Source organism: Vanessa tameamea, chromosome 14, assembly GCF_037043105.1.
Source record: "Vanessa tameamea isolate UH-Manoa-2023 chromosome 14, ilVanTame1 primary haplotype, whole genome shotgun sequence".
NCBI lineage: Eukaryota > Metazoa > Arthropoda > Insecta > Lepidoptera > Nymphalidae > Vanessa > Vanessa tameamea.
Window position 1 is genome coordinate 11,805,983 of NC_087322.1, and position 16,148 is coordinate 11,822,130.

General features: G+C 34.1%; 1 protein-coding gene across 1 annotated transcript in view; it reads left to right on the forward strand.

The window, feature by feature from the left end:
- The first annotated feature begins 15,321 nt into the window (after positions 1-15,321).
- LOC113402187 (titin-like) overlaps positions 15,322-16,148 on the forward strand; it is a 136,820-nt gene continuing 135,993 nt past the window's right edge. The window contains exon 1 of the mRNA XM_064217001.1: positions 15,322-15,580. Within this exon, the coding sequence (XP_064073071.1) occupies positions 15,424-15,580 (157 nt within the window). The 5' untranslated portion in view covers positions 15,322-15,423. The remainder of the gene's footprint in view (positions 15,581-16,148) is intronic.

The window sequence follows — 16,148 nt, forward strand, 5'->3', positions numbered from 1 at the left end:
AAATTATTTTTAAATCATAATGTACGTCATCTTAATTCAAATTTCGATGAAATACCTTGAGATAAAACGGACTTCAGAAATTCAACGGGTTTTTTATCACCCTACATTTTTTGTTTTATAAATGAGAAAGACCTGAGGCGATTACTTCATTTTTAAAGAGTGTTTTCTTTAAAAATATATATTACAATAAATGTTATTAAAATTTGGACTAACAATATGTCTACGCGTAATTTGTTTGCATTAATAAATAGTTAATATAAATTTAGTAGATACTAAATATTAAATAGATAATAATTCACTGCGTGCAAACATAAATCAGTTGGCAAATACTCGGTTCTATAAAATTGCTATTAAAATTAATTAGGCGGTTACAAGCTGACGAATTTCCACGATTCAAGGCTCGAATAGGGCCATTAGTATTATTTACCTTGATATCAGAACAATATTATGTATATTGTTTAAATTACGTTTTTACTTATATAATCAATAGTTAGTTTATGTTTTTTTTTCATTAGATATTATAAAAATATCATAATCATATTATTTTTCTATGATGTCATCAAAATGCGGTAGACGTTTTATATGAATTATGGTTTTATATTGTAAAAATACCAAATGAAATTTTCTTTGTATAAAATAGGAAGGCGGACGAGCAAGTGGGCCACCTGACCGTAAGTGGTCACTATCGCACTAGGTCATTTTCTCTCGCTCTATCTTCAAAACGGAACACAAAAGTATTAAGTATTTCTTTTTGGCGTTAGAATATGTATTTGGGTGTTACGTACAAAAACCGACTTACGCTATTTGCGAAGTAGATATAATATATAATTATACAAATGCTATATGTTGGTTGACTTTGAACACACGACTACTTTTATATAAATGTCACCAAGATTTATATTTAGAATTTAAATAAGAAAGCCAAGAGCTGCTATCCTTGTTTCGTTATATAAATGGCCGACAAATTTATAATTTCAGTAATTTTCAACTATATCAGTATTTTTACCATGACAAATATTTATGATAATATACGTTCTTGGGATTAGACAACCATGGGGTGCGGTATATATATACCTCCTCCGTAACAGTTGGACTGATATCATTGAAACTTTTTTACGTATTTTAGTGGGAGTCGGCTTAAAGTTTATTTTTTGATATTTCAGTTAGGACCCGTAAAATTCAACCGATGATGGGTTTAAACCATGGCAAGCACTACTTTTAATATTTAAACGTTAGCGAAGCTGCGGGCCATATCTAGTATAATAAATAAATATATTCATCCGTATAGAGAGCACTCGCTTATTAATATGCTGCATCCCTTGATGTTCTATAATAATATTTGCGACAGAATCTATCGAAGCGTAATTTCGCTTTGAAATTTGTTATCTGGAACTGAATAAGAAAATATGATTTCGTTGTATTCATGTTCGACATTCAAACTCTGACATATTTATGTTTTATATTTATAAAATTACAATCTCATTTGTGTTTTAAATTCATCTCGTGCACGGCGGTGAAGGAAAAAATCGTGAGGAAACCTGAATGTGGCTTAATTCAACGAAATTCTGCCACATGTGTATTCCATCAACCCGCATTGGAGCAGCGTGGTGGAATATGCCTTACCTTCTCCTCAGAGGGAGAGGAGGCCTTAGTCCAGCAGTGGAAAATTTACAGGCTGATAATGTAATGTAATCTCATATGTTAACTAAATTAGAAAGGGGCTTATAGAGCATATCCTGAGGTTTTGGAGTAAAGCTTCAGGTTGAGCAATAAAAAGTTATCTTATCGTGGTTTATCGTCGAGAATACCTCAGTGCCTCAAAGCTAGCAGTGTTTATTACTCTCGTATCTCGGAGAGCACGTAAATCCTTTCTTTCGTCTTTCTAAACTCTATAGAACCATTTGGATTTATTCCACCGGATTATGACAGTGTCCATGTGTTTGAGCACACCCTTACGCACGCATAAATAAATAATAAATAAATAAATATTGGACAACATAACATATATTACTTTGAACCCAACGTAAGTAGCAAAAGCAGTTGTGTTATGGAAAATCAGAAGTAACGTCGGTACCACAAACACCCAGACCCAAGACAACATAGAAAACTAATGAACTTTTTCTACATCGACTCGGCCGGGAATCGAACCCGGGACCTCGGAGTGGCGTACAACCGATGTACACACTACTCGACCACGGAGGTCGTCATATATTCATTTGTCTAATTTGCCTTGAGAATAGCTGAAATGTTGTAACATATTACAACACAAAGTAACATACTGTAAATATTCCACTGGTGGCCAAAAGCCTCCTTCTCTGCTAAGATTGGAATGATGCTTGGAACTTGGTAGGGCTCTGTGCAAGCCCGTCGGGGTAGGTACCACCCGCTTTTCGTATATTCTACTGCCAAACAGTTCTACTTCGTATTGTTTTGTTCCGGTTTGTTTGTATGCGTCAATGTAACTACAGGCACAAAATACATAAAATCCTTTGATTTATATATCTGGATAAAGTGTCGCACTACAAAATAACTACAAATGAAAGAACTTTGTTATCTTGGTGTGTGTGACAGCTACGCTTGACACATGCCAAAACGTCACTACTTGCACATATAATAGTGGGCAACAGCCACTATTATCTTCGACGTGCTTTTTATTTTGACAGTTTATCGAGACATAAGTAATCAAAAATAAAATTTTAGTCACCGAGATCTGTGGTGCCTTGGCGCTGTAAATAATTATTATATATCTTAAAGCGCCAATGTCTATGGACATTGGCGACCATTCACCATTATGAGGCCCATTTGTTCGCCCGCCTGACGTTTACGTAAAAAAACTACGTTTTCGTTGCTGAACTCAAGATGAATTATAAACACAAATTAAGCTCATGAGAACTTAATTGAGAGAGAGATGAGATTTAAACGGAAACTGGGTTATATCGCCTCTCATTTCCAGTTCTGATTCGTTAACGATCAAATAAATTTCAAATAATTAACTACAGAGCGTCCTCTAAAAGTGACACTTCTGGGCAAAGTCTACTTCTAAATATTATAACGAAGCGAAGTCGATAATCCAGCTGCATTGTACCAAAAAAGACGTATAATATTCTATGTATGATTCTTCGTATGATTTCTTTAGGAAAAATTGACTTGTCTCAAAAATTGCAATTTAAATTTAGAACTCAAAATATAAGATATATTTTTTTCTAAATACACTGGAATTCTTTAAATAATAACATAATTATAAGTTGAAATGACCGACAACTTCGTGTCTTCTGAAATAAAACAGTATGATCGCAGCTACATCTGTTTATTTTGAACCGATTAATGTGTATATACATTAAAACAAGTATTTTACTTATTCGATTTATGATACTTGTTCATATTACTTCAGTGTAAAGTTTCAGGTCGGACATAGGCACTGTATGTTAATATGTTCCATATATTTTAAGTTATAGCTCGGTCAGTGCGGTCTAGACGCTTTATAATTGACCGTTGCCAAAACTATAAGACATATCAAAACTTTATATCCTATCAAATATCAGAAATCAGCTATCCTTTATAAATAACACGTAGTAACCATGTTTATGCTTAAAAATATAGGAAAAATAATGAAACCATCAATTTGGTTATTTGCCACAAGTATTAAATGTTTATCAAAATAAATAACTTATTAATTTCAAACGTTATGTCGAGATAAATATTGTATCTAGCATTTAAAATGCGAAGCAAAAGATGTTAAGAGATATTTAAATAAACGTGTGAAAAAATTTCCAGGGCGTGTTCAACGATGCACTGACAAAGTACGGGCGAATAGATCGCTAGGTGATTATTTATGTCTTATCGGCTAAAATGTTTGCCTGGGATGAAATCCTTAACGCCGTTTCGAATACGCATAGTGACCGTGCCGTTTATTGTGTATAGTGTAGACATCACTTTCGAATTCGTCTTAACGTTAAATTATGGTCGTGCATTAACAAATATAATTAATAGATTTTTCACCGTTTTTATTCTTACGTTAGTCATCTCACGCACCCTAAGACAACTTGTAAGTACAAGCTTTACTAATACTAATTCACGCCGACAGCTAAACGTGGACGCTCAGGCCTTTGTAAGTGAACAAATCTTATATTAATATACTAGCTCAGTCACGCCACGGTCACCGTGTTTTGTGAAAGCCGTCATAGCCCATTAATTACTACTTTAACCGTACCTACGGTCACCAAATCAAATAAAGTCAAATCAAAATATACCTTATTTAAGTAGGCTTTTACAAGCACTTTTGAATCGTCATTTAACAAAGTATTTAAAGTAAAGCTACCACCGGTTCGGAATGTAGATTCTACATTCCGCCATTATAAAATGGCTAATAAACAATACACGAACTGTTAATACCTTATTATTGTATCATATACGATACAAGTCGCGTTATGCTGCTTACTGTGCAATGTTCTAGATAAAAATATCTAGGCAACTAACAACTGGAAGGGAATGAAGAATTTTAAAATAAAAAATATAGAAAATTGTGACACAAACGGTAATTGTGCAAAAAAATACACTGTTCGTTCATTTTTTCACCCACAGAATCAGAATTACGATTCAGCCGGGAAATGCTGCTGGCATTTTCGCTACCGTTCCACGCGGCTTGGATTTGTACAATACTTTAGCAGAGTTTTAAAAATATAAAACAATTGTTTATTTACCACTTCGCTCAGTTGTTAGCGTTTAGATTTATTTCTTTTAGGTATAATAACATTATGCTAATACACTTTCATTAATTTTATTTTAAATCAAATATTTAATAAATATAAATGAATTTAAAATTATTTAAAGAAATTCATTTTTATAAATGTTTGAATCGATGGCGTTTCTTTCAAGTATGTCGTGTCGTCTACACAGACTTGTTGATCGTGCCTTTGTTGTATTTTACTTGGAGTTCGGCAGTATAATGTGACTTCTTGTTTTTAGTTCCAGGCAGCATCACAATCAAAATTTTTGGATGGCACTTTTATTTTATCATCTTCTTCTAATGTGCCACTTGTCTTTCTTGTGTTGTTGCTGGTCTGAATGGTATCCAGTGGTTCATGATGGGCTCAATCGTATCTATTATGCATTGCCATTCTCCACCACAATTTGCTAAAATTTATAATGTATAAATTAAATTAAATTACCCTACCAGGTTTTGTGCATGCCCGTCTGGGTTGGTACCTCATCATATCTGCCGCTAAGCAAGAAAACTTTGAAGGGTGAGTGAGCCAGTATAACAATGGACAAAACAAATTAGCTTCCAAGGTAGGTGGCGCTTTGGTGATATAAGGAATGGTTAATATTTTTTACAGCACTAATGTATATAATAAGAAATAGTATGTCTACGTATTGATTGATGGAACTTATTTCGTTTAATTATATCTAGGTGTCGTTTCCCTTTAGGTGCTTACATAACTAAGCGATGTCACCATAATATGCTTAGATTACAAAACAATTATAAAGATATTTCGCAGTCGCTGAATCCAAACTACGAGTATAGAACGTCTGTAAGATTGATTACAAGATCTTTGCAAGCGGCTGCTTGGATGTGATTGATCTCGTGCTCAGCGGTGAGAAAAACATTGTGAGGAAATTTGCATTGTTGGATGATATTCTGCCATATGCATGCCCTAAACAAACTCCACAATTTTTCAAATAACGTCACATTTAAGGACTCCTTTACTTTTTTAAAATATCTTATCAGTTCAAGACCTTATAGCAACAATGTCGAGATATTTTTCTCTTCGCTTGGTTATGCAAGTGTATAATAACACTTGTTTTGTAATTAACTGATATAACTTTGTATTTTAAATGTTGGAAAGGAGTAACTACTGAGTTTCTTGATAGAATCTACATTCAGAACTGGTGGTGACTTTTCTTACTATAGTTCTGCAAAATGAAGATTCAAATGTGCTTGTAAAAGCCTACTTGAATAAAGTATATTTTGATTTTGTTTAATTCCTTACGATGAATAATTTAAAACATAATTTAAAAACTAAAAAACTTAACGTTGCAAACAACGTAGAGCCGAATGAAGCACGTGTGGATTTGATAAAAGTTTTTCTATTTAAGTTAGGTAAAACAGATGCTGCGGTACTAGCAAGTATATTTATTTATTTGTAATAAGCTGTCTGTCTTTAAATTACTATATTTTGGGCATACTACATATACATATACAGCTTTATAATAGATGATAAATATGAAGGTAATACCATAAACACTATCGTTTTCCCTTTGAAATAACTTCTGTGAGTGTAAAGATACTTGACACACATACACACACAAACTCACGAACTTCAAATTTAAGTTTTTTACTTATAAGGCCCTTATATTTCTCCAAAATGTTTTTTACTTGTCATGAAAAGGCTTTTCAGCACAGTCTTATACTTAAATATATGACCTTATTTGAATGTTATTGTAGAGGATTTTTTTGAATAATTAATACATTTATATTATATCAATTATTTGATATAGATATATAGGGCTAAAAATTATAGCTAAAATATAACCAATAATGGGACTTCGTTCGTAACCATTATTTTATTACTTTAATATATTTCTCACACTCATATAATTATTTTAATCATAAATAGGTACATATTCTGCATGGCTGCATGCAGCCATTAACTTATATTGTGGTTTTGCCTACAAAGCTGTAATAAAGAATGAATAATCGTTACATGTCCACCCATCCCATCTGTCTATACGTTTGTCTGAACGTAATAACTTAAGAAACCGCTGAACCAATTTTCATACGGTTTGTACCAATGGTCGGAGGGATTCATGAGGAAGATTTTTTATGTTATAGGGGGCAATCGAGCAGGAGGCTCACCCGATGGAAAGTGATTACCACCGCCCATGGACATCTGCAACACCGGGGGGCTTGCAGGTGCGTTGCCAGCCTTTAAGGAATGAGTGCGCTCTTTTCTTGAAGGCTCCAGAGGCCAAGTGCTTCACTGGCGTATTTCGAGTAAACCAATATTTATTTATGCTATAGATTTATATAGACATTTATTCTACTCCTACTAAGCCGTGACGAATAGCTAGTCTCGTTTATAACACCGGTGTTTTTATTTTATGGACATAGGTAACCATTTTTAACAGACATTATAAAGACTAATTCCATCAGAAATCGCAAACTTCAACTAGTTCAAATACAAACAAGGGCTTAATATTCAAACCATAAACTCACTAATTACGTATATTACAATACATCATAATATCAACAGACTGTTTTGTGATACGTGACGACTATACAAGAAATATAGTTCAAATTCATGCGAAACTAGAACTTGTACTATCACGATAAAGGTCATTTTGGTATGCATGGCTAATGCGATAATCTCTTTACAATTAGTTCTGCATAATATTAAAATATTCTCTAATCTCGGTCAGATGAAAATACAGATTAAATAATGGAATATTTGTCGAGAATATAAATGTGTGATTTTATGGAGCGTCTCCTTTCCGAACAGCTGCAGTGCACTTAATGTTTCTAGATCGTTTTATTTGTCGAAATAAAAAGTACCAAATACGTGACCCAGAATAAATGGTGTCATGCTAAGTTTTTTTATATTCAAAAAAAGGATCACCACTCTCTCATATGACATGAGGAACAGGTTTTTCGTTAAATGTCTAATATTATAACAAAGAGTTTCCTTTGTATTTCGGTTTTGTTTTTGGCAATATTACCAATATGTTTAAGCTTAATTGACTTAGGTTGTTTTGGCATGCGTGGAAGAGATGTTCAGGTTTTCTTTGTAAGAGTAGCAGTTCTGAGAATCTCAATACTGGCCCTAATCTCATCTTAAGGAAAACGTTGGGTAACTTTTTGATATTAATTTTATCAACCAAATTGAAATACGTGATAATTCAGTGACGACTGCTTGGATTGGTTCAGACAGCTGATTAGAACTGAAATACTGGGTATTGCTGTTTGGCACTATGATTGAGAATATAAAACAAGTAACAGGTAGGTACTCAGACGGGCTTGCAGATAGCTCTACCACAAACAAATAATAAAATAGCCTAAATAAACAAAGAGTGATACAAAAATGTTACAAAATTGATGTTGTTACTTGGCAAGCGAGGCAAACATCAATCATAAATATGTATTAACGTCGTATATGTAACATAACATTTATTCTCATAAGTTATTATGTAAACTTACTAGTAAAGACTAAGTTACATCAACTCGCTATACGATAACGTATGTCAATGTGTGTGAGACCACACATCGATAAGTTTAAATAAAATAGGCGAGAGAATAACCCAGTTTTCACCGATTATTAGGGTGAACAGTCGTCGTTCAAACGACCATTAAAGTCACTAGATAAGATGTCACCATCGATCAATGACACAAGAGATATTAGCAACTTCAGAAAATCAAAATCAGAATATATTGGCGACGGTCACGCCGGAACTGCACCTGAAATCTTAGCGGTCGTATCAGATTTGCGATCCCATCGGATTATGACATTGAGAGATTAAGTCATAGAGAGTGCACTTGTATTTGCAAACACACTTGCGCACACATATGTCCTGTTAAGTTGGCTGTTCACTCTTGTAATAATATCCATCATCATTCAGTTTCGACTGTTTTCTTTGCGATAATCTGAATATTTACGATGCAGTGGAGCATCAATCCAAATTTTTGTATCACAAGCGCCTAGTGACAGACGTGTTGCTAGCCAGCTATTAAGAGTGACATCTCGAAGCCTCATATATTAGTTAGTAGGTCAATAATAGACGCTTGGACGCTCGCCAAGAAAGCGGAGCCTTGTTTGTTGATACATCTAATGGACTAGAAGTCTAATCTTAATGTGACATTTTCTTTTAGTCGATGTCGTAAGATATTACCGAAGTATTCGAAGTAAATTAGTTTTAAGCTCGTTGGGGCAGATAATCTTACTCATTTTTTTATTTATTTAATAAGATCCACGGGCTCACAGCTACCCGTGCCATTTTTTACTTAATATTTTTATTCGTTTGTGGCGGTTTACAATTTTGTAATTGATTATACATCAGAAGATCTTCGCTGGGGTTGGAGCTCACCAATCTTCTGAATGACATGCCCATGTCCATTGGGCACTGACTTAATTTTTTTTTTTAGTTTTCACTATTTTTATTTATATATATTATTATGTATATTTAATTACTCTCGCTCATTATACATTATACTGCCGAACAGCAAAAGTCATGGTTGTGATCTGTAGATATGTAACTACAGGTACAAGGGACATCTTAGTTACCAAAGTTGATGGTGCATTGGTGTTTTAAGGAATGGTTAATATTTCTTACGGTGCCAATGTGTAAGGGCAATGGGTTCACCATTGCACTTAGCATCAACCTATTTGCCTAAAAGGTAATATTGTTTATTTTACTTTACATGTGTATTATATGTATAAGTTTATACCTACTTTTCTAGAGGTGCATGACCGTTAATTTAATGTGGTTACCGATTCAATTCCGGTCAAATATTATTATGCTCGTTAATTTGTGTGTAAAGTTCGTGCTGCGGTTATGGTTTCCCTGGTGGTTTGACTTTGTGCTGGTCCGTCTGGTAGATTTTATTCACTTATATTAATGAATCTACCGGAAAACTTCGAAATATTTTATATTTCTGTGTTCCATTTTGAAAAATGTGTGGGCATTTGACGGTAAGAAGTCAAGATGAATGGTAAGATCCAACACATGGTTCGATCATCCGATCTTTTAGGGTTGAACACGAGGTCAACTATAAACATAACGTTTACTTGTGTACTTCGTGTACACAAGTAAATTTTAAGTAAGTTTAATGTTAACTTTGCAGATTCATAAATTTAAATCATTTATTAAAAACATGATAAGTACCGTGAAGGTAATACTTGTTGACATCCAGGCAGGATATTATATATATACAATTGTATTTATCTAACAGAATGTATGTCCAATGTTTGAAAAGAAGAAAATATGTTGTCGGTTCTTCTCGGTAGAATCTACATTTCGAACCGTTGGTAGATTTACTTAATATTGTTCTGTAAAATGACGATTCAAAAGTGCTTGTAAAAGCATACATGAATAAAGTGTATTGTTCGACCTTAAACCCGCAATCTGCGCTTAAGATTCACGCGTTTTAACCACAGATCCATCTCGGCTCTTTCACGGCATGTTATTTACAATCTTCTACAGTAGCGCTATTCTGGTAATACTCACTTCGTTTCTCACACGAGAAATGTTGAAAACGGACATGTAGTGATACGTTCCTATATAAATTAATAATATGTGATCCCTTGTCCCCTTGATTCCTTATGATATGTTTCGACTTTGTCCTTACAGATTAACTCCACAGGTATCGATCCAGTTGAAACTGGGTGAAAATCAATTATATTATGCGCAGGCGGACTCTCCTGGCGCCAGCGTGACTAGGAACAGTCGAATTGATGTTACGTAATCAAATTATGCTTACATTGGTTACTTTATTTTTTGCTAAACATAGGAACACGCTACAAACATAAACAAATATAAAAACACATTTACATAATTATATGTTTCGTAAAATACTTAATCGTTAAGTATCTCTAAAGACTTTAAAATTAAAGGTTTTTATGAAATGTTTTCTTCTAAAAACTTTTAAAAAACACATCCAAATGGAAAGTTCTTAAAAAAAAACATTTTAAGAATGTATGTAAGTATTTGTAATAATTTAATTAAAAATTAACAATATTGAGAAAAAATAAGAAAATACCTATCAGAAAAACCCGACAAAACAGCTGTATTATTCCAGGAAGACAACAGGACGGACATGACGTCACTTACCCTCGTTCACCCTCAGGAGGGAAGCCATGCCATGCGTCATACATCGATAATGTTTCATTCCGTAGATGTTTTTAATTAATTACTTTATACAATATTAATTTTTTAAATATTAATGAACGAATGAAAAGTTTTATTCGAGTTACACACACAGATGCAATAAACAAATAAAGACATACATATATTTAACTAGTTGTAGCCTGCTGCTTCGCTCGTATATTAATGGTTTGTCGTTAGGTGTAACAAAGTAGCCCATGTAATTCCTTGGGGTTCAAGCTTGTTTCATACATTAAAAAGGGAGCTTTTCATTTATTTGAACACTGTAACATGAAGTGCTTTTATCAACTTACTTGAATGAGGAAAATTTGATAATTATTTTGAAAAAAATCACCTCTGCCAAACAAAGGAAAAGAAAATAGGCCGATAAAAATCGGCTTAGTGATGAGCTGTTTTGTCTTAGCCTATTATTACATATTTAGTTAAAATGTAAAATGTAATGTAATGTTTAAATGTAGTTAAATTAAGTAAAAAAGAAAGTATAAAAAATAAATGAGTTGTCTAGAGTAAGTATTCGTCATTTAAATTAAATTAAAAAGTAAAGGTTAATGACCGCTTGGAACGGTGGAAAGAATGCTAGACGCATTTCTCGTCGAATCAATGTGTCGTGGGCGAAGACTGAAGCGATCCTGTCAAAAGTGGGGCCCATAAGACAGGACATTATTCTTATGTTATGTTAATATTCTTACGTTTCATGAACAGTTACTGCAATCTGCAGAACATTATCTAATCCAATAAACAAACTTAGAATTAATGTTGAAAAATATGAATGGATGAAGCGTATTGTATACTCGACAGGATTCATATAAAAGATAGAAGAACTTGGAGTTAATATTCGTTTATGTTCATACAATACATAAATATAATTGTATATAGATATTACATATATATTTTTCGATTGGTAAAAGAGTAATTGTGGTTAATTTTTTATTACTTCTAGAATCTTCTATGTAGGATTTATATTCCGAACCGGTGGTAGCTCAACATTCAGATTTGCCTTTTAAAATGTCGATTCAAGTGCTTGTAACTTGTATTTTTAGCTCTTTTATCTTTAATTCTGAAGTGAAACCCCTTTTCACAGTGGAAACCTTTAGAAAGGTACCCAACGCCTGAGTATGGGGACTAGTTTATGTGGGATTCGGGTGGTCGTCTTCGCCACCGATCGGAGAAGCTGCTGAACCGTGTCGATATAACGCATTCTCAGTCCCTTGATGTGAAATTCCTAATATGACTGCTATTGAAACGAAAACTGGATAATAAGGCGCATATTTGACTTTACTTGCCCATTTGACAGTTTTAATATTTTTAAGAAATATACCAAGAGTAAAAGTCGCTGGTAAATGGCTTCTATTGTTATACGAGTATAAATATGTTAACATAGCATAAATATGTTATGTTATGTTATTTTATTTCTTTATATAAATTGAGGTCAGGTGATTTATTTCAGATCTTTTGAGTAAAGTCTCATATCGGTAAGATCGTTGACGTGAATTCGTGGAATGATAAATAAATACAAAAATAAATGTTACCATTTTTTTTCTATCAGCTTTTTCCTTTCGATAAAATTAGTAATGTGAAATTCTAAAAAAAATAGGTCACGATGGACGTCTCCGTATAGTTAATTTCATCCTAACTCAATTTTAAATACCGGCTCATTAGGAAATTTTCGAAGCTTACGTTTCTTATAAGAATCTTTAGGTTGATAATGAAATTCCGTTTTTATAGGAAGACTAATTACAATTTTATTCTTGGTCTACTACAGCTTCGACAGCGTATAGTTCAAATAAATTCTCACTCCAAATGATGTTACGGTATCAGGTTTATTTGTAACACCATTGACGTCACAGGACACTACATTTTTAATCGCTTAGCTTATTTTTTATGTCATATGTGCCAAACGAGCTGGAGCCTCTCCTGATGGAAAGTGACTACCACCGCCCATAGACATCTGCAACACCGGGGGGCTTGCAGGTGCGTTGCCGGCCTTTAAGGAAGAAGTACGCTCTTTTCTTGAAGGTTCCCAAGTCGTATCGGTTAGGAAAAACTACCAGCGAATGCTGGTTCCACAGAGTGATTGTGCGAGGCAGTAAATGTCTTAAAAATCGCGCTGTTGTGGATTTTTGGACATCTAGGTGGAGAAAAAAGCTTAGTAGAAGTTGATAAAATTACATGACATTGCACAATGTTTTATTTAATATTTATATTTAGGCATATTTTGGAAGTCTAAAGAACTATTATCTTTTTTTGGAAAAAGCTCACATATAATAGTATCAGTATTTAAAACGGGATATTTACCATGTTTTTTATTTTTATTCGGTGGAGCTCGATATTTCGACATTATCTACGAATGTCTTGTTCACAAGACACTTAAACTTACTTATTGATTTTCAAATTAAACACAACCACCGGCTCGCAAGACAAAAAAAAACCTCAACTGACATGAACCGGGGAAAGAAACTCAACGGATTTTTTTTGTCAATTTGTGATTATCTACACATTCAATATCAAAAGAGAATTAGCTCGAATCATCAGGTTAGATTAAATTGAATATAAAGTATACATTTCAGAATCTTGATTCAATCGAGCAGATACGAAAATAAACTGTTAATCGACAATTAAATACACAGTTGTGATGAAAGCAGAGTTGAATTAACAAAGAACATATTTAAATTATCCTTTATCGGTTTAAGTACAATAAAATAAATGTTCTACAAAGACAGAGTCTCCTCGTTTTATTATTATGTCTGTGATTGTTAACTACATAAAGTAATTGAAGCTACAAATATCAGTGATTACGACTAGCATGTAATTATATAAATTGTTTAAAAGACGACGATGTCAGACCATATGAATTTTAACCCAACGAAAAACACTTAACAGAATCAATCTCTATTCAAGTAGACTCATAAAAGCATTTTTGAATCGTAATGTTTGTTTTGAATTTAATTAAAAGCTACCAATTCGGAAAGTAGATTCTACCGAGAGGAACCGGCAAGAAAATAAGTAGGTACTCTTTTCCGCCAGTTTAATTACAGAGTATGTCAGATATATCCTGCTTAGAAAACATTGAATACACATTACTACACCTTGAATACGTATATAATAAACCAATCTTTAAAATATCTACTAATTTTCCATATACATATATGCATAAGCTAAATACCACTGACTGATCACGAGATCGCCGAAACCATAGGAACGATTTACTTATACAATAAAAAAATCAACGATGAGTGAGCCAGTGTAGCTACAGGCACGAGGTACATAACATTTTAGTGGCTAAGGTTGGTGTATTGGCGATGTGATGAATGTTTTATAATTCAAGTGGCACACAAGCCCGTCCTATAGAAAAAATCAAAAAAATTAAATCTAGCAGAGTCTCTAGTCTTTAGCGGTGTAGACGCTAACATTTTAATAAATTTCTTTTACTAACATTTTTAGAAATTTCATTTTCAAGGTAAGGCAGTAAGAAGTGTAACTTTGTATGAATTTTACCCGTACAAAGGGAAGGTTTGCTAGTCTACAATAAAATAGGTCATGTTATTAACATCATGTAATTAAGTCGAGAAAGCAAATTGATAGCACTATTTATTAGCCGATAACGGAAATGGTAAATTGGTGAAAAGGTAACCGAATGTTACAGCTTCAAATCCCGGCAGCACCACTGATTTTTCATGTATGTATGTCCTTAATTGTTGGTGTATAATTCATGTCGTACCGGCGGTGAAGGACAACATCGTGAGAAGAGCCGCATATGTCGGAAGAAATTTAATGGAACATTTCATTTTATTTTTCTAAAGATGAAAAATCAAAGTCTTAAGTGTTCTTTAGATAATGTACATAGAAGAATGTTTTTTATCATAATATTTAGTGTCATACCTATTTTATTTAAAAATATTTTTCAATCATGAATACTACTGTATAAATGTATAAATTTAAATAAAATAAAATATTCTTTATAATTATATTTTATAATTTTGAGACATGTATTTATTTTTAAATCTTGCTGATAATTTTATTAGCACACTTGTGCTGCAGTTGTTAAATAAACGATACAATGTTTTATTGTATGCGAGGCGCTAAGGAAGTTTGGCTCAAGAGCGGGAGGCAATAATGCCAGTGGGCAACGTTCAAACATCCGCAAACAGAACCGCGGCACCGCCACGGTTATATCACTATCGATTGTACAACCTTTGCCTAACAGCTGAGACCGAGGTTATTTAGCCGGCTTGTTTAGACGCAATGCAGATCACGTGTGCGCCGCTCAGCCTAGAGCCTCCTCTGTATACGCCCTACGAATACACCGTCCCGCTCTTATAAGTGGTGAAAGTGACGCGTCGATTGAGAGAGAAAGTCGGGACTGGAGAGACGTCGGCGCGTCTGCGTGGCGCGCACCTAGCACGGTCGATTTCTGTGCATTGCGCGCGCAAACGGGTAGCCCGTCGTCCAAATAGTGACATTCCGTGCGGAGTTGTCGTCCGAAGCGGTCGGTTCATTACGCTTGTACTGGGCGAACCGTCGGCAGTAGCGCCGGCGCCGCCGTCGGCGATGGACCACGACGAGGACAGATCTTTGTCCCTGGGGACGGAGGTCTCGGCCTCCGTGCCTCCACCGAGCCCCCTGACGGGATGCTATCTGCTCGCTGTCATTGGGGAGCCCCATACTGATGAACACAAGGAGATTATCCTTCAGCGGCTCGTTAAAGGTAAGTCTCGGTTGAATGTCAAATTGACAGCTGTCAAATCCCAAAGGGCGATTCCCAGCGCTTTCACCGGCAAGATTCTAGAAAGTATGTCATTAATTTTTTTTTTGCAATAATGGCGTTGTGTAAATTAGCATTGTTTACGGCGACAGAATTATCTCGAATAGAAAAAGGGTATTATTGTGATAGGATAATTTTTTTCATGAAATATCCGTTTTCCGTGACGTCATCCGTGACGTATCTAGTTTTTCTAGGCTGGCTACCTAATTGAATCAATTGACCAACTATTTTCGTACAGTTTTATTGTTACGGTGTTAGAATTAGATGTAATGTATTTTTTGCTGTACGTATTCACGCTAAATGTTGTAAACTGATTTATTATTGGTTTTTTAAATTAAGAATTCTAAGTCACTAAGAAGTTTGCATAACATTGTCTTTATTAGCTTAGTAAACAGCTTATAAAATATCTAAAGATAAAAAATTGCACATAATGAAACAAATTGCATATATATATGCTATGCAATTTACACGCCAAGGTATGTAATTTAAAATGTATTCGATTTCAATAAAC